Source organism: Harpia harpyja, chromosome 8 (genome assembly GCF_026419915.1).
Source record: "Harpia harpyja isolate bHarHar1 chromosome 8, bHarHar1 primary haplotype, whole genome shotgun sequence".
NCBI lineage: Eukaryota > Metazoa > Chordata > Aves > Accipitriformes > Accipitridae > Harpia > Harpia harpyja.
Window position 1 is genome coordinate 50,318,717 of NC_068947.1, and position 20,172 is coordinate 50,338,888.

General features: G+C 39.0%; 1 protein-coding gene across 1 annotated transcript in view; it reads right to left on the minus strand.

Annotated features, from left to right (window-relative positions):
- Positions 1–20,172, minus strand: part of POLQ (DNA polymerase theta) — a 53,802-nt gene that overhangs the window by 26,321 nt on the left and 7,309 nt on the right. The window contains exons 5-15 of the mRNA XM_052794793.1: positions 17,504–17,612; positions 14,637–14,856; positions 12,595–12,739; positions 12,351–12,497; positions 11,049–11,261; positions 7,694–7,836; positions 6,004–6,208; positions 4,921–5,063; positions 2,342–2,535; positions 1,904–2,028; positions 180–423 (exon numbers count right to left, since the gene is read on the minus strand). Coding sequence (XP_052650753.1) covers positions 180–423; positions 1,904–2,028; positions 2,342–2,535; positions 4,921–5,063; positions 6,004–6,208; positions 7,694–7,836; positions 11,049–11,261; positions 12,351–12,497; positions 12,595–12,739; positions 14,637–14,856; positions 17,504–17,612 — 1,888 coding nt within the window. The remainder of the gene's footprint in view (positions 1–179; positions 424–1,903; positions 2,029–2,341; positions 2,536–4,920; positions 5,064–6,003; positions 6,209–7,693; positions 7,837–11,048; positions 11,262–12,350; positions 12,498–12,594; positions 12,740–14,636; positions 14,857–17,503; positions 17,613–20,172) is intronic.

The window sequence follows — 20,172 nt, forward strand, 5'->3', positions numbered from 1 at the left end:
TATTAATTTCAAAATAATCACGGAATGACTGTGATCAGTCATAGAGACCCACAAGTTATTTCTAACTAATGTTTGGCACCAAGTCCCAAAAGGTTGTCATACTTTATTACAGGTTTCATCCTGTAATCCTTCACCTTACAAACTCCTTTACTTGACTTCTGGACTTACTGATTTCTCACCTTTTGAATGGTACTGAATTCTTCAGAGCAATTGCCACATCATCAGGACGAGCTTTAGCAAGATCAGCCACTGTGACAAAGCCAGCGTTGTAAAGCGTCCTAGCACGCTGTGCATTCAGCAGAGACACTCGTACCAGGTCACAAAGCTCCCTATGAACCCCAAAAGTGAGGCGGCTCTGGAACTGAGAGAGCAACAGCTCCATGTTGTACCAGCCCAGTCGATTACAGAAAACTGTTACCATTCCTGGAACACAGAAGTTACATCAATGTCTTCACTCCAGCTCCAGTTCTACTAGGCTGGATCCATTTTTCCCCCCTCATCTGAATCGGCATTCACTTTACATCTCTCACCTTCCCATTACTTACAGAAACTAACCATTTATTACAAATATGACTAGAAGCTGGTCTCACAGAACTCAATCTAGAATTAACTAGTTTATCAGTGAGGTAGAAATTCTGAATGACACTGCTTTTTCAAAGACGCTAATCTTGAAAGTGTGAAGCACATGCATATCCTGTAACAGGATTCCTGTGAACCAAACACACTGAAAAAAGACAACAGAAAAAGCAGTGATGAGTGGCAATAAGAGAAGCCACAGATCTTTTGAGGAAAGCCAGCACTGATGTCTGTAAGAGCAGAATTTGGCCCGCAAAACTTCAGTTACTGAGAGCATCATAGGAGGTAGCAAAGCCTGCGATAAAGTTTACAATTGCAGTCCCCAGAACATGGGAGGAGGAAAAGAGCAGGGAAAAGACAGTTTCTTACTCACAGATTGCATCTACAAGTTATGAAAATAACTGAAAGACACAGCATCCCTCGCTATTTTTACAGCGATTAGAGAATATGATTTTTATCATATCTCTTAACTATATGTCATGTCAACAGTTCATTTTACTTCCCAAATTACTTTTGTTAAAATTATTAACACTGGAATGGAGAATTATGAAACTGCTACAACAAAAAGTTATTTATACTACCAGAATTAATTTAAACTACTCTGCATCAGTTGGCGTGACCTTTTCATTTTGGGGCTTTGACTCATGCTGCAACCCACACATAGGGTTTCGCAAGTTGAGCTAAAACTATCTTAAAAATTGAAGACCCGCTTATGGAATAATGGAGGACAGGCAATGGAAAAAAAAAAAAAAAAAAAAATCTCAGTCACATGGTGGGCTGTTACTTCTACTCCTACACAGCCCTCTTAAGGAAGTTAAGTTAAAAGTGACAGCTATCCGACCTCTTGTTATCTGGTGATAAATGGCCCGGAAACTACTCAAACTGTTTTGAAAACTATAAACTTATACTTTCTGGCCAATTAACTTTGCAACCAGGAGAAAGCCATGCTAAGTTTCAGAGACCCCAAACTTCACCCATGCTGAAAGGTACTCTTTCCTGATAGAGCAAAACTTCAGAACAGACTTGTACTTAATTTCCATACTTAGTATTGAACAAAATACATTCCTGCACAGTACACGGCTGATTTCCACAAACCTCAGCATGCTACAGCACTGCTTGATTCCACTCATCTGGCCCCCTTCCCACAGCACACTCTGTGGTTCCATCTCAAAGCAGGGACAACCACAGATTTAGCTATAAAGCTGGAAGTGGTTATACAAGACTGATTGTTGTTAGTACCACACTGCGGCTATCTTATCGCCATATCTGGAAGGAAAAAAAACAGACTAGCCTAAGACTCCTTGGGTATTTTGCCCATACAACTCACCTGCATAGGTGGCAGCAGATTGCTGCAAGGATTGAAGCTGGCCACGACTACAGCCGTATTTCTTGGTCATATCCTTTAAGGGAACCTCACTGATTAAATCCGAAAGGGCAAGACTGGTGAAAAACCTGTAGAAGTAGTACACATGGAAATAAAATCATCACCCAGGGCACATTAGTGTACATGGCAAAATGCACTGTGACAGCATAGGACAGAATGGTACTACAGCATAGCACACAAAAAAAAGAGAGAAGATGGCTATCAAAAACATCAGCACAAACATCTTGTGCCAGCAGTGTTCTCAGTCCAGAGCACACCAGATCCAGGTTCTCTGAGCTATCAGCTCACTCAGCCAGAGAGTCAGTTCCTGAAAACAGACACAGAGCCTGTCCACATGTTACAGCCTCTAGTCTTTGCACATTCACACCCATTTGTGGCTACCTTTTGTGGATGGCCATTTGTCTATGCTGTTTCTCTGTTTTAGCTATGATTTTGCCCTTTACAGAGCGAGCCAGAAAGCCTTCTTCAATCCCCACCAGCTCAGCCACACGTTTCATTGAGGCAGGCAGCTTCTCCCATAAGCAGAAAAACTGGTACCAATCAATTGTGGTCCACTCCTCATACACTGGGGTGACCTAAAGAAAATAAGGCAATACAAAAAACTATTTCAAAGAAACAAACCGAACAGAGCTCTGGGTAAACAAAAATACAGTCTAGGGAATGCAGTTAGAGCATCCTACGCACTACTGAGAGGCACTGAGTCATGACCATGTACCCTGAAGAAAGTAAAAGCTCTTCTAACCTAGTTTTTTTAATATTTGTACTGATGTGATCTGACTCATACGGGTACTCTTATGATTAAACAATTTGGAATCTTTGTCAGATTGCTCCCTAAATCTGAGCCACTAGAAGATTTATAAGCTGCATCTTTATTCTCCTTTAATAAAACAAAACTTTATTCTTTTTAAAAAAAAAAACTGACAGATATCTATCAACCTCTTAAAACCACTAGCAACCACACTAACCACTGCCACATCATCTGATAAAGCAGGACAGAACATAGATTTTGGCAGAACTCACTGAAGCTTTCATTTACCCGGAGTACAAGAAATCTCAGCTTTTAACAACACTAACAAAAAAGCCATCTGAAGCATTCACAGACTTTTAGACAGAATACCAATTCTGTTATAGTTCAATCAGCACAGTCAGTTTCAGTATGAGGAGACAAAATGTCTTCATATCTGTATCGATATACTGCAAGATAAATTATTTTGAAATAACTAACAGTTGTTAGTTATATATATATATATATATACAGAATACCAGATGCCTACATAGCTGTAAAATCATCCATGCCTGTTCATCTGCTAGGAAGAACAAGAGTTATTAAGGTGGGAGATTGTCTTTTGTTGTTTGTTGGGTTTTTGTTGGGTTTTTTTCTTTAAAGAAAACTCTTTTCCTAGCCTAGCAAATACTTATTTGTTTTAATCAACTTTCCTAAAATACAAGGTCTTGGAATTCAGTCTCATATTTGTACAAGTAAAAGATTCAAGCCTAAGAGAATTAAAAAGCATTATAGCAGATAATTTCCCTGTAGCCCATAAGGAACACGTGGAGAACAATTCTTAAAAACAAACAAACAAAACCAAACCAGCCACCAAAACTAAACAAACCTCCGGCCTTCAAAATGAACAGACTTGCAAGAAAGTCTAGCTTAATGAAGAGAATCTTGAGAACATTGTGTTCAACAGTGTCTTTGATTTAAAATAACATTAGACAAGCTGCCACAATTAAAAAGTACAGAGTAAAAAAAATATATTGCCATCACTGTCTCTAACCCAGAACATGAACAAAATTCATCCTTTGTTTTTCTGTTTTGGATATGCAAACAGGGAAAAAATTCACTGGTGCATGACACAAAACAGTCCACTTTGCCTAATAGAAATCAAACAAAATTTAATGTGGTCCTCTAAAGCAGAGATGTGGGTACATATGGGACACTAGTAGACACCCCCCACCCCACCCCCACCCCCAAAAAAATACCTATCAGTACGAGCCAATAACCAGGTTAATGAACACAGCAAGCAGAGATAGGCACCCTCAATCTCTTGCCTCTCCCTGTCCCCTAGCTCAACACCTCCGTAACCACAAGCATATTCTCCTTGGAGTGAACTTCTTTTTCCAAGCAAGATGCCCAAATTTTGCCTTTGATTTATCAGCCTGGTAAAGAGAATACACTTTATACTTAAGGAGGCTAAAGACAACTGTCAAATTTCAGATGATAATTGCATGATAGGCCTCTGGCAGGCATGAATCCTAAGATGTTCACTACAACTCTATCTTGTTTCCTCACTAATCTTCACAGGTTCATGGCTTCCTCTCCAACGGTCTTAAATAGCATTGGTTAGCTTTTTAAATGTCCACGCACGTAAATCTTGACAAACTTTGGGACACTTTCCCCTCAAAAGATTTATCACACTCTTTCCTTTAGCCCTGGCAGCATCACCAGGCAAGTAAACTAAATCAGAGATGAATTTCGCTGTTACTGAACTGAAGAAAGGCCCACACATAGGAAGAAAGCAGTGTAGTTCTCTGAGGCTTTTTGTAGGCAAAATCGATACTAAAACCCCAAAAGTTTGCTTTTGGAGGGTCAGAAATCTGAGATGCAACCTGCTGAACCCAAACACACAACAAAACTAATTTGTTTCATCAAGTGTCTCAGAAAAATTACCATTATCCTACAACACAAACTTACAAAGTTCTGAAGTCTTTCAAAGTCAGGAGTGACAACAATGGGCTTAGATGGACACACAGCACCTGCCGACACAATAGACGCTATGGGAACAGACTAGTTCTGACAAACATTCAATTTAGAAACTTGTCTTCATAAACGATGAGCTAAGCAAAGCACAAAAAAAAACCCCTACGTACATAGATCCCTCAAAAACTCTGCATTGTGCTTTCTCTCCTTTCCTTAGTTTTGGCCGTACAAAATACAAAACACAGAATGAGGAACCTACCAAATAGACAATATGCAGATCATTCTCCAGAACAAAGCTTTTCATAGCTCGCTGCAGGTCAGCAAAGATTTCCATGGCTTCAGTTGGTGAAAGAGAAGAGGAAAGAGTAGCTGACCCAAGATGTGTTGGATGATAAACCTTTGCTGTTTAAAAACAAACAAACGAACAAAAAAAAAAACCAAAACACACACACACACACAAAAAAAAACCACACAGAGAAACATTTAAGAGCAAATTTTTATCTCATTTCCAGGTTGCAATGTATTTTATAGATATCAATTCTACTAACTATTCCCAACTGCTTTTTCAAGAAGAAATAGCATACTTCTCCATTATGAAGACAGGAAAATGGAAACAATAAAAGGTTTAGACTTGCCTAAGCCTAAACTAGCCTTTTTCAGAGGCCAGATCACAAGCTTGGATCCCTCTAACTATTCAGACTAACAGTTGTGATAGCTATTTGAACAAAAACCACCGGAATCCCATCTGCCATCCTGCCTAGGAGTTATCATTTTGAGTATTTCTTTCTCAGGAACACCAAATATTTCCTATCATCTTTTCTTAAATGAGAGATACAAATTAACCTGTAATGGGGATTCTTACTATTACTGTAAGAGTCTCATCCTTAGCCATTTTAAGAAAATAGCCAAAATCAGGAAAAAATGCAACCATGTACACCAAGCAGTTCTAGAAGAGACTTGCAGTCACTTAGAATGTGCTGGTGGTTCTTCAGAAAGACAAAAATCATAGTCTACAGTTAACGTGCACAAATCCTGTAGTAAAAGTATGCCTTGTTTAAAGATATTTTGGGAATTTGTAGACTAGGATGCATCAGTCTTAGAGGTGATATGCAGAGAGAGGCCTTCCAAGAACACATGCATGCAAAAAAAAAAAAGTTAAAACAGGTATGAAGACACCCTCCAGAAAGCTAAAAAAATTCATGATACACATGATTCTTTAAAATAAAAACAAACATGCACAGAAGTCCTCATTAAAAAGTTACATTGAGCATGTACCCAGCTGCAGAAGATTTACTGATTCAAAACTGCTAACTGCAGTCACTGGGAAGAACACCAACATTACCTTTCACGTCATTGCAAGAGTCCAGAACCTGAATGAATTCATTTTCCAGCAACCATGCCACACAAGCCTCGATAGGTCCAGTCTGTGCTTTGCCTTGTGCTTTCTCATTTCCCCACTTGCTTTCTTTCAAGCTGGATGCAAGAAGAGTGCAAGAAGCGTAGGTCTGCACATCATCTGGAGTGTCGGCCAGTCCCCCTACTATGATCTGTTGAAGAAAACTACTTGTTCATATTGCCAGAGAAGCAATAGGATGGAACATCAGATTGGAGAATCAAAGAGACTGATCCATCGGATATCTAAGTTTTAAAGAACCAGAACAAGAGGGGAACATGAGGCAAAGCAACTGCCAACCTTTAAGGATTTTTCTTGGCAACAAGTTAGACACCTTAGGTAGAAGTAAGAAGACTAAGCTACAGGAAAGAATGAATTATAAAATCTTATTCTGATACTGGACATACACATAGTAGCAATTTAGATTTGAGACTAACCCTAGGCATTTTGCTTAGCCAACATTGTGAAATACTTTTAAAATATTAGAACACAAACTGCAATTTTCCGAAGACAAAAAGCAAACCAGGAAGGAGGAGCTCTCCTAAGGCTCTTCAGCATAACAAAGCTTTCTCTTAGTAAGTGTGAATGCTATACCCCATCTTTTTTTTTCCTGAGAGTGATTCTTTTTACCCTTAGATTTTGTTCTCATTTTGTTTTTCACATAACTGCTTTTTCAAGTCATTTCCATTCCTGTGTCGTCCTTGAGATAGCAAGGTGTTTAGCTAAAAACTTTCTTTCATGGTTTCAATGGATTTTTTTCATGTTATAAAGCAACATCACCAGCAAGGAACCCCCATCTTTCAGATAGCCCTTATGTAGAAAAATGCATTTAGAAATTCCATTGGTCTGCTAAAAATTAAAAAAATCTATGGAATCACAACCAAGTTCTAAGTACCACAGCAGCTTTCACAGGACAGTAAGAGTAGTACAGCAAACAAACTGTATTTAAAGAGTCTAAGCTCAGTTCAAGCCCAAAAGCAACTTTGGAAAAGGAGATAAGCTCACCTATGTGGAATAACACCCTTTTGGTCCTTTTTACTCCTGTAGGAACCCTACAAAGGAGGGCAGGCTAGAGGGAGTGAATTGGGTACCACACCCATTTGTTCACCAAAAAAGTATTTTAAAAATTTCTATCATTTCAGTGCAAAAGAGGTAGATAAGTTGAGGAGGGAAGTAAGGGAACCTACAAGGTTCTACAAATGTCATTATGGCCCAATTCAGTCTACAAATCCTCTGGGATCAGTAATTTACAAGTATCTCCCAGTTAAGACTGTCAGGTCACACACGAAGTTTAAGAAATACACTTATTTCTGCCTGCAGTTTGAGTATATCTAAATGCAAAAGTTATAATGATTAGATTATATCTAATCAAAAAGCTTAGTAACCCTTGCTTGAGTGTGCTCACGGCCTAATCTGCAGCAAGCAGAGACTGAAACATACCAAGCAAAATGCTGAATACTGAAGCAAGCTGGCAGACCCAAGTAATTGTCTTCTGAAGATGCTTGGGTTGACAAGGGAGGAAACAGTAGAAAAAGAAAGTGCACAGAAAGTATTTGATGGTGTCACAAAAGAAACCATCCTATAATTACGAGAGTACAAGCACCATTCTAAACCCTCTCCATGAACAGGTGTCCTGTACCTCAAGTATTGCTCTCTTCATGCTAGAAGCAACACCTTCCCCTTCTCTTCTAAGCAAACAACTGCAAACAGGCTTCAGAGATCCCTGAAGTAGAGCAGTTCCTTTTGATCTTTCTGAGGGCTTGCAAACTAAAATGCTCTCACCTATAGGAAAAGAAAACAAACAAACAAAAAACCTTACATACAGATCATCAAGGACATATTATTGGAATGGAAAACTGTAGATATTTTTGAAAAAGCTGAATTAAAAAAAAAGAGAAAAACCTTTGCAACCTTGAACAGTGTATATCCATTGCTATGTAAGAACCCCACAGATGCATAATACTCAAGAACTAAAAGCAGAGCAAACTTCAAAGTTACATTAGGCTGGTCAGGGTCTTGCCAAATCGGCTAAGGAGCTTCCATAGCCTCACTTTGCATCTGCTTTGCTGCTGAACCACTCTCGCTGCTTCTTCTTCTGGAATTGACTGGAACTATAATATACAGTGGCGTCAATTTTTCTTCTGCACTACATTATTAAACTGAAAAGATTCTCAAAAGCAAGAAGAAAACATAAAAGCTGCACAGCACTTTGACCGTTTAAGTCAACCAGCTTCCACGGCCGACATTAAATAACACAGATACCAACTTAATTCAGAAATCCAAAGTTATTAATCTAAGTAATTATGCATTCTCTGAAGTTTCCTATATGCATAGATATATATACACACATAAAATCTGAAGTATCCTGAATGGTACACTGAAAGTACATCTAAACATACCTTACCCTAAAATTCTCTATCAGACATTGTTAAGTTAATCCCTAACTACTGAAATTCTGTGGGTGACAAAAAAGTTCCTAGAGCAATGAAACAAAAATAAAAATAATGGCCCAATTCCTTTAATGAGATAATAGTACAGACTAGCCACGGAAAATGCAGTGGTCACATAAAGGAGATTTTTTTCAACAAAGCCATTACAGAGAAACTAGGTCCCTGGGAGACCTCGCTAGTTAGAAGCTTTGCCAATTGGCACAGGATAAATGAATTATAGGTAGGACAAGCGTGCCTTTGACTAAGAAGAGAGCATTAGATTTGGATTAGCCATACAGTAAATATCATAATAGGTTTACGATAACTTGTTAAGATTTAAGTGCACATCATCTGGACACCACGGTAATTTTGGTAGTGGGTATCTTAGTAAGATCCTAGGAATGTTAAGTTATGATAAAACCGTAGCTGTGGTAATGCTACGGTAATTAGCAAATCCAGAGGTAATGAAAACACAACTCCACTTAAATTTAATGAACAGAATAAATACCATAAATTCAGTGTACTTAAGTAACGAAATACAGATTAAACATGATTACATAAATGAATTACAGGATGAAAGACATGCTCAGAGGATGTGTCTCTGGGATTTTTTTATCCTGCCAGGTGAAACTTTTGACATCTGTTGACTGTGTACTTTTGCCAGAGCTGGGAGTACAGAAGATAAACTGCCCATAAGCATTGTTTTGTGAAATCAAAGCTTATTTTGATTTTAGCAATCAAGAACATTCACTCATTTAGTATTTGGGTTCTGATGTGACCTACAATTCCCTCTGAAAACTTTGACTTTTCAGTGTGATAAATCTAACAGAAGATAGGTATCCATCCACTTGACTCTACATTGTCTGACAGTCATTCAAGACTTGGGGGAAACCCTTTCCCAAGATGCCACTGAGAACCTAAAGCCAATAATTGCAACCTAGTAAACATTAAAAAAAAAAAAAAAAAAAAAAGGAACTAAGCTGTTCCAAGATCCCTTATTGAACATTTCAGATGAAAGAGGAAGTCTAGGTTAGCATCAGACTAGACAAACACCAGAAGACTCTGGCTATCTAAGCATAAAACTCCATTAAAAGCAAAAAAGGCCCTATTATATTTCTAGGTTTTGTTCAGCTATATTGAACAGCTTTACCTATTTCACCCTGGGAACATGACAGTTTTGATGAATGCAAAAATAATCCAATTTAATTTTCTAAAATGGTGGTTTTAAATTTCCATCAAATCAGGAAAAAAAAAATGTAAAAAATCAAAACCTGAGACAATCAAACACTACAATGTTGGGAAGGAAGGAGAAAATCAACCCAACAGCATTTATCTTCTGTCTGTCAGCTGAATTTCATACCCACATAAGGCATTTTTTCCAGCTGAAGTTGCTGTCCTCCAGTCTCCCTACTCTGTGAAAGAGTAGCAGCTGGTAATGTAGCTTTATGTTCTCATCCAAAAGACTCTGTGGAGTGGAAAAAAAATGGTACATTCATGAAGCTCATCAGCATAAAATCAACTGCTTACTGTGCAAAACACAGTCACATTAGAACTGTCAAAAAAAGGGTACTAATTATTGTAACTTGAAGGGGAAAAAAAAAAGAAACTTCAAGGAATAATGTAATTTTACACCTGCCAGCTACACTCAAATGACAAAGTCTGGAAAATTTCAAAATACATCATGCAGCTGCCCTTTTCTTTAACACATAGGGATAGCTCACAGAGATATAGGTCGCAAAACGCTCTGTTGCTATGCTACTCTGGCAAAAATAGAAAGTTAAATGTAAGAACAGTCTGCTTACATCAGGTTCCAGCAAGCAGCAAGCAAACCATCAGTAGGGCAAATCCCACTTCCTACTTCTCTTGAACTTATTTTCTACTGTGTTTATACTTGTATAATACAATTTTTCCAAATATCATCCATGAAGATAAATTTCCATTGCAAATTAAAATAACAGGCAGGATTATTTTGTTGAACATCAAATCAATGCCACTGTATGCATGAAGACATCATATTATCTAAGAACTACTGTTCATATTTCCCATATATCTGTCACATTCCTATTTTCAAGATCCATAAAAGTTATGGTTAAGTTTAGTGGAAGTTTAATAAATCCAAATCAGAACTTCAGACAACAGAAGTAGTTTATCAAATTATGGTTGTAGACTTTAAATGCATTTCTTACATTTTAGGTCTGTCCAGTGAGAATTTACTGTAAATTTTCTCACTGAAAGTGTAAACACTTTCGTAACCTGACCATGGATCACAGAATTAAGGCAAATGAACAACACAGCCTTAGAAGCTAACAATAACTGAAAGGAGTAAATAACCCCTTCCTGAAGTAACTGACATGTAAATATCAAAGTCAGTCTCATGCAGTGAAAAGAATCCCCTGGGAATTACAATTTTTACGCCATTAATACCAAACAAATTCATCTTGATTAACTTAATCATACTGAATACCAAAGGAATTCATCATGATTAGTCACTAATTGCGAAGCACTGCCCTGGATTTAATCAGGTTAACACTGTTCTTGGAGAATATTAATAAAGCCTCTGCTTACCCTCTGTGTCTACTCCTTTCCTGCCAGCCCTTCCAGCCATCTGCTTGTAAGCAAGAATGTCCAGCAGTTTGCCACCAAACATGGGAGTTCGTATAATTACCCGGCGTGCAGGCAAATTCACTCCAGATGAGAGCGTGGAGGTTGCTGCTAGGACTCTAATCAAGCCCTGGCGAAAGGCTCCTTCAATGATGTCCCGTTCTTCAAAAGTAAGACCTGAGGAGAGATGACTTTTAGCGAACCTAGTAATGCTGAGACTGCATTTAAGAGCTAATAATGTTACTGTCAAGCAAGAGGAAGAACAAATTTAATGAACATTCGGTATTCAGTGTTAGGAACTAGACTCACAACTCTACCTCAGTTAAATTCTTTCAAACCGTAAGCGAAGCAAACTTTCATCATTAATTTTTCATCATTCAACTGACAGTAATAGTTATAAACTACCTTTTCTAAGGTGCTTGTACACATTGTAGCAAGATGAACAACTATGTACTACATATCTACAAGTACTGCAAGTAAATAAGTAAAGAAAGAAATAAAATAAAAAGAAGAAAACTGGATGTAACACACACAGTAAGGAACTGGGATTTAGTCATTTACATTCCTGACCCTGGAATCCTTCTTCATTATTTCCAGTCTAGGTTACAGGTCTAATACATATCTTTCTATGTTTCCTTGAGGGCTTCGGGCCAATTTTATTCTTGAGAAAGAAATTCACACTCTATAAGCATTTGGAATTGTTTCCCCTACATATTCAATGCCATAGCTACTGTTCTCTCTTCCAGAGGCAATGCTTTCTCTCAGTGGATCAACAGGTGACATACACTATTACCTGCTTGAAGAAATAAAAGATCTAGCCAGAAGCGTTTGTGGCACATGCTCCTTTTATTTTTATTTTCATTATTATACTTCTCCTATTTACTCATCTATTTCAGTACTAAGTTGAGGAAAATTGCTCTGAAATACTCTGGCAGCTTTAGAGACAACTTGAAAATGCTTGGGCTGCAAATCAGCTGATTTTTCAGCCATTTCACAAAAAAAAAAATTTAAGTTTTACTTAAAAAATTGGTGTTATCCAACAGAACAGAAAGAAGATTTATCATAACAATTTGTGAATTAAAATCTTCTGCCACAATAAAAGAATTTCAAGTTTACCTCTAACTGTGAGATTCTCAAAGCATTTTAATTCAGTCATAAGCTACAGAAGCCTTCAAAAAGTAACTGGTAAATTGCTGGTAACTACAGCAAAAAGAACCCATATGACTTGACCATTACAGAATTCAAGACCAAGATATTCAGGAATACCTGCATGATGAAATGCCACTCCCCATGGCAGAGTACGCTGGAGCACAGAGTCCAAGCCTGAGATAGAACGCTTTAGCTGATCCAGAACCTCATCGATCCCTTCTCTGTCCACAACAACAGGGGCAAGGGCTGAGTTTTTTGCAGAACCTTGAGAGAGACAATATTTTTATAGCTTCTACTAAAATTAATTTTCATTAAAGGCACTGTGCATACTACAGTCTTCTATTAACTACTTTTCTCTTACTCTCAGCCTGTTGCAAACTGTAGAATTCCCTGGCAATGATGTCTGCTAGCTTCTCACACCAGTTCTTGGATGGACAGAAAAGCAGGACTGAGTGGCCATCACAAACAGTCTCATAACACAGGCTCACAACATGGTCTTCATCTCCCTGAATTAAGACAAAATATTTTCAATGCACTCTCAACACTGAATGGGGTTTGCAAATGCTGTCATTCTTCTGTGTGACAGTAGGAATCTTCTACTTCAAGTCAGAAAGAGGAGCAAACAAAGATGCAGCACTGTTATCTTCGTTTCTGTCTTGCTTTAGAAAGTCCAAACACTAGTATGACCACATTGTTGAGGACAGCCCTAGACCTAACCATGAATAAATCTAAGGCCTTACATCTTGTTTTCATAAATCTGTTTCTGAATGAAGGCCACACAGTGCACAAAAAAAATCACTGCAACCTCCACGTCATGGCTAACAGCAGTGGGGAAGAACTAGGAAGAGCCCCAAGGGAAAACATGCCTCTACAGTAACTAACGAAGACTTATCAGCTGGGATGTCTGAACTAAAAGCATGAGATGTAGTAATCAGCATCCCCAATAAGATGCACCCAGCGAGCACTGCTGACCAAAGACTGCAAGTGTTCAGAGCACAGTGGAAGGCTTTTATGGATGCTTATATAGGTGTGCACGCAAAACCCTACTGTTTACAGCTTGCCTTTTTGGTTTTAAGATCCCAAGAGAGTTCCTGCAACTGATCTGTTTTGCTTGGTTAAGTCAGATTCTCTTCCAGCAAGCAGGCCAAAGGAGGAAGAGAAAAAAAGGTAGGCATACAGTAAGAAATAAAAAGCACTAAAATGCAAATGAAAACAGGGGAGCAATGTCAGGAACTGCATATACACATCCAAAGCTCAGTAAGGATTCAGCCAAATTCAGCAGAAGTGGTGAGGTCATCAAGTTCCCTTTCCTAGTGCTGTTTGAGGTACAGAACAGAAGTCTGAAAGTCCAGTGATAGATTTCAAGCCCAAGAGGATCACCTGGTCTTACAAAATAAACCAACTCCCATAAACTGTTGAGTCATAAGCCTACTTTAGTTCTTTCTCTCACTTAATTTATTACCTATCCAAAGCAACTACTTCAAAAAATACCCAGAAAAGGAGATGCAACATCAGCCTCTCAATATGACCACATAAAAGCAAGCTTCTAGATATTCTTGTCACAGACATTTCCTTTTGTTTCTAGAATCCTTTTTCTTTGCTGTGCCACCATGCTACTGATAACAGAACGTTTGCACACAAGGAGAACTAGCTGCAAAGTATTCCAAAATATTGACGGTATTCAGCCCATATTGTCCAACTACTACACTAGTATTACACAGAGCAGTTGAAAGGACTGGACCCTTCAAAGACTCCACAAAAAAGGAACCTACAAGTAGGAAGTACAAATTTCCCACTGCTACCCATTTGGTTCTTCCAAATCATAATAGTACGTTACCCTTAACTTTTCATACCCTTTTCAAGTGCACGAAAGTACTAAATACTGATAACAGATTCAGAAGAATCAGGATGGACATCTGCCTTCTAATCAGTGACAAAATTAGATCATTTAGCAGTTTAACATAAGCGGGTTCAATACCACATTTTAATGCAAATATATTCTCCCAATGATTAATGCAAATTCCTTAGCATAACTAGGAAATATTTACCTTCATTTATGAAAAGTCAACTAGATTCCAGGACACAAGATAGAGAGTAGTGGCTAAGGAGAGAATCAAGCTCTTTATACCTGTCAAGTGCTCAGAGACAAGACAGCTGCAAAGTCAACTTTGTCTTCAAGTCTGATTCAAGAAACTTTAAGAACTTCGTGAGTGTGTTTTGGTTTGGTTTTTGTTTAAATCAGTAGAAGACAAAAAAAAGTTTGTCCTTACTTTAAGCATATAATCTATGAAGTAAACAATGAAGTCGGGAATGTCATCTATTAAAAACATACCAGTAGCTGTCTTTTTAACTTTAGCTGTACAAAAGGGTTTAACCCAAAGCCACTGCTCAGAGTTTTGTTACCTTTAGTTGAAGCTTGGGCTGGAATTCTCGCACTAAATTCATGGATGAGTCATAAATGTTGCTGCCAATTTTCACCCATTCCTTGAGGGGCACAGGACGAAAATCCGTACAGTATAGCTCTGCATCTAACCATGAGGCTAGGAGTCCCAAGTTAGGGAGAGTAGCACTCATGCCTACTATCTGTATCCCACCAAAACCAGGACTGGTTACCTTCACCTGTCTGGAAGCGGTTAAAAGAAAATGAAGGTTAGTGACAAGACAGGCTACTGTTCTGGAAAACAGGATTCAGAAAAACTAACTCAGTCTACTTCCTTCTGGAGTCTAAAGTGCAAAAGTATTTTTTTTCAACTTCTTGAAAAAGAAACAAGCCATACTCTACTTTTAGCAAACACAATGTCAGGTTATGCACTGATAACAAGATAATTCAACTTTTTATCATTTTGAACATAAACTTTAAGCTTCTTTAGGTAACAACAGCCATAAACTGACTGCATATTTGGAGAAACTGAAAACAAATAAATAAATCAACTATTTCCTTGCCATTAACAAAAACATGGAAATAAAGAAATGGTCCAGTCTCCACTGCAGTCTTTCAAAGCTTAAATGCCTTAACTGAAACACTTCCATTCGTCTCAATTTCAGGACAAATAATACTAGACTAAGGTCTTCCTAGAGCTGGGAACCAAAGCCCTTAGTTCAGCAAAGAAAGCAGCTTCAGTTCTCAAAGTGCTGAACAGCAGCTTCCACTAAAGGCAGTGAGAAGTAATGGACTCTTAACAGACCTGAAAACACAAACCATTAATTTAGATATCCAAATGTATATTTTAATTCAGGCTTTTACATCCACACAATAGGGGAATTTTTATGCTTCTAAGCCTATGTTTAAAAACTACTCATTTGCATTGCACTGAGCCACAAATTGAGACTTTAAAAAATAAAAAGGTCTGACAAATCAATGTGAGCTCAGAAACAGCCAGAACCTTCTTAGAAAATCCTGGTAATCCTGGCAAAGACAAGACAGAGGAAACAAGACTGCCCAGAAGCTAAAGTAAAAAAGGCCAGTCACTGACGAGACAGAAATAAGGAAGATGTGGAGAGGCAGATTTTCTCTTATCCAAGCTCTTCAAGCATTTGCTAGTACAGCTCCGCCATCTAGGTTGCAGATTTCTCCCCCTAAAGCAGCTTTTGACCTTCAAGGATTAAAAACATTCCAGCTCCACAGCACACTCTTTGTCCGGGGAAGAGAAAAATCTGCTGCAGAATTTTGTCTGCGTCTGCAAAAGCGTCGCAGAGAAGCAAGGGCACCCATGCTGGCAACAGCCATCAGAGAACATTCTCTTGGTGTGAAGACACAGCCTTATACTTCAGTGGGACGTCCAGCTAACCACTTAAAAAGCTCTTAAAAGCACTGGTCATTCTGATAAGCAGTCCAACTGGACAGTGTTTAAAGAATTTGGATAAAGGGGGTCCCATTAAATAACAGAAAAAAAAGCACCACAGACTTGGAAGGACATTTGAGAGAAAATGTGGTCTTCGGGCATCTCAAGCGGATTCCAAAACAAAAATAGCAGCCACTTCCTTCCTGTCAGAAAGTGGTACGGGGAGCCACTGTCAACCTGACCATGATGGAGAGATGGAGGATCTGGGCCCTAGTGCCTATATGGTGAAGGCTTAAGTATTGCATCTTCCCAGGAACATTCCTTGATGCATCTGTCCCCTCTTCCCCCTGACAAATGTTTTCTCCTTCCTGCTTCTTCAATGCAAGGGAGGAAAGCAGAGAGTAGACCTGCACCTGTGCTGCAGCTACACAATCAGCCAAGGTAAAAGGAGTGGCAAAGCCACTCACACTGCTCTGAAATGTACTGGCTTCCAGGACTTATGGGGAGAATATGAGAAAAAGTCAGAGGTGATTAGACGCAGAACACTGCTGGATCCTGGAAATCAGGATGGGAAATACTGGCTAAAACATCTGGCGGAGAGCCAATGTAGAAATGGCAGTTCCCCCAGAACTAAATAGGTAGATTCTGTGCTTAGCCCAGCACTGGTACGACTCACAAGACGGGAAGCAGCAGAGAAAACTGGCAAAATCTGGCCTTTGGTGCTAAGGGAACAGTTGATTTTGACTCTTCTCTCAGCACCACCAATAAAGATTAAGAATATCAATACACAATCTCCTCCATTTGCCTTTGTGTTCAGGCACTATGGAGCTGCTGGACAGCTTAGTGCTGTGGATCTAGATACTGAATTCTTAGAAGCCTCTAAAGCTCTTCTGAAACATCTAATCTGTTCCCCAGTGTCCAATCAGTTGTGCTAAAGGCAAGAAACCATGCAACCACTAGGCTGTCACATGTTATAAGCAAAACCACAGATCACCCTAAGCAGCGCTAACTAAGCAGGCTACTGGCACATCCTCTTACGTCTTCTGATCAATTCACCATTGACAAGTTAACAGCATGCCCACTCTTCCACAATACCTGAACATTTCAGTAGGATAAACAGCCCATTCCATGAAACACTGAAAAATTAAGCAAGGCCAGTCCGCTAGCAAAAACATTAAAAGAAATCCAAAGGTTTTAAAAAAATTTAAATAGGCTAAAAAAGTAAATGAAAGCTTCAGCCTTATTTCTTTTCCTGAGAGAATGAATCTCATGGTAGCACACAAATTGAAAACCATGAGGAAAAGAGGTTTTGACTACAACAGCAGGCCCCTGAGAGGTGGTATGATGAGACCTTAATAACTAAAATAGTCTAGGTCATCAGTCTCATAAAAACCCTGGAGCTAACCCAAATTTCCAATCACGCAGAGAACAAAACATTTGGAGCCATCCATAATTAGCATTAAAAGATCAACATCCTGGTCTACCCACCGTTTTGGAGCCTTCTTTGTAATGTATCTAACTTTGGTCAGAAGGAGTTCCAGCAGATATCCTCGATGAGAGTCTCCCAGCATGTGCAACTCATCCACAACCACCACTCCTGATAAAGAGAAGCACTCAGGTTATATCTGACAAAACTCCAAACTGAGAACAGATGGCCTTGATCCTTTCATATTCCACATGATGAATGGAAATCTATACTTGCAAATCCAGCTGCGCTTACCAACACCACTATGGCTTCCTTCTGTCACTGATGCTTCTGAGAGACACAAATCATGACCAATGTCATGACATTTCAAACCCCCCACAACATCACACACACACACACACAATCAGCTTTTAAAAAAAATAAATAGATTGACTTGTTAGTCTGGCCACCACACAAAACAGCATTGCAGCATCTATACTGTAACCTCTCTGCAAGTAAAAAAACCCAGGCTTCAGAGTGTCTGCAAAAGAACATTCCAGCACCCAGATGAGCTAGACAAAAGCTCTGTTGACATCACTGTCTTAGTTAAAAACATCACTCCTTACTAATGTAGTAATGTCAGAAAAAAACCCTAGAGCAGATGCAATTTCACTGGCATACCCTGCTTCCTATTGTATCTTTTCTCACTAACCAAACCTGGAATGACCTCTACTATTTAACTTTGGCTTCCTAATGAAAAAAACAAAACCAACTTACATGACTGCTCTGTTGTCATCCTACCTCCTGCAAATGATTTCTTAATCTATTAGCCACCTCCATCAAATTTGTAAGATGTGTAGAAATACTGAAAAGAATAATGTCTAAACAGCTTTCTGAATATCAGCAGCTGGAGACAACAGACCAGATTAGGGTCTCTGCTGAGGAGAAAACAGAGCCACTACAACTTGGCCACCCAGCGCACCTCCTGCACACATCCCAACTAGCAGCAGTATGTACCCTTTCTGGCCAGCTGACAGTGTCACAGGGACATGGAAGAGGCTGAAGGAAGGTTAAACAAAAAAAGCAGGGCACAGGGGACACAAGCTTTCATTAGTTCTGCTGCTGTGGAATTTTTTTTCCTCTTTGGTGCAGCTATGTAATATCTTCCTGGTACAGCTAAAATAGCAGGAGCTTAAGGGCAAATGTGACCTTATATTATCTGTTTCAATGCTATTTTTCCTTCTCTTTTTTTTTTTCTCTCCTTCCTACGTATGTTCCTTCTTTCTCCGTCTGTTTTCTCCCCCCTTCTCTTTCAAGCCACTTAAGTTTGAAAAGAGTGCTACACTGCTTCATAAGCCTCTTTTACAAACTCCCACCCATCCAGCTCCTCTGTCTTCCTGTACTTCCTCTATTCTGTGCTGGCTTGTAAAAAATGGTATTTCGTTGGTCACCAAATACATATTTATTCAGACATATACCAGAAGAAGCTTCTTCCTACTTTCCCATACAACAGTCTGTCTGAATTCTTCCAGCAGCTGAGACAGGACAGTATAATCAGATATCTACCAAAGTAAAATTCATACAAGTTACCTTTCCAGTCTTTGTGCCAAGCAGCAGCACATTTTGCTTCCTGAAATGAAGAATAGAACACTAGTGGTACCTACAGGCCAAAGCACAGGGAATGCCACTGTATGTCGTACGGGCCACCTGTTCTATACCTTCTGCTGCTACTCAGCTATAATACATATTCAAACCCACGCTAAACCTGTGTACTGTATCGCCCTGGCAGTCTGCAAGCTGGTGAGACCTGACTGTCACACATGCACAGTGCTCTCCTCTATTCAGGCAGTACTTAGAACACACCCACTGGGATAACACAGCAGGAGCAATCGGGCAACCAGTATCTTTCCCAATGCGATCCTCATCTTAAAATGGAATTGCAGCCAAGGAGGACTACAGGTCCCAGCATGCAATCGTATTTTCTACTGAACAACAAGCTTGGCAGTGTAAGTGGGGCCAGAATTTTGTTATACTGCACTGCTACTGAAAATGAGGCTAGCCTTATTCTCCTATTTCTGTCTGCAAATTAGGTATGTCCATAGAAGACTGCTGAAAAAAACCTACTAAAAAGTACCCGAGAGCTGTCATACATGTTTACTCTGGAATAATTAGGCTGCTTTCAGTCCACATCCTGTTTAAAACTAAAAAGTTCTGAATGGCAGGCAAGGAGGATTTGATTTTTTTTTTTTAAAGACAATTAAACCAGTAATTTTTTAATTTCAAGTTTAAATTAAGAAAAGAAACAAGTATCACAACAGCACATTACAAATCCATTCCCAGTTGACACATTGAGAAGGCGTCAGATTCTTCTCTAATCTGCTTTCCCAAAAATTTCTTTAGCATCAGTGACAAGGGGCTGAACAAGAGGAACATCATCTTCTGTGTACCTGGATGTTCAAAACTGACACACATTATATAATAATTAGCAACACAAAATTGCTTTTAACTGCTTCATACAGCAAAGAGAGCTCTGCCAGGCAGAGGATTTGAGTTTCTCTCAACAATTTCCAAAAGCAATGTGAGCTATCAGCAGGAGGTTGACATCAACAAAAGGAACAGCTCAAGCTTGAGATGGAATCCAGCCAGAATTGCAGTCATCTCCCAATAACTCATCTCAAAAGATAAAACACCCTCATTATGAACTGCTCTAAATTTAGAATTAATTAGAAGACGAGGTACAATCTTGCAGTTT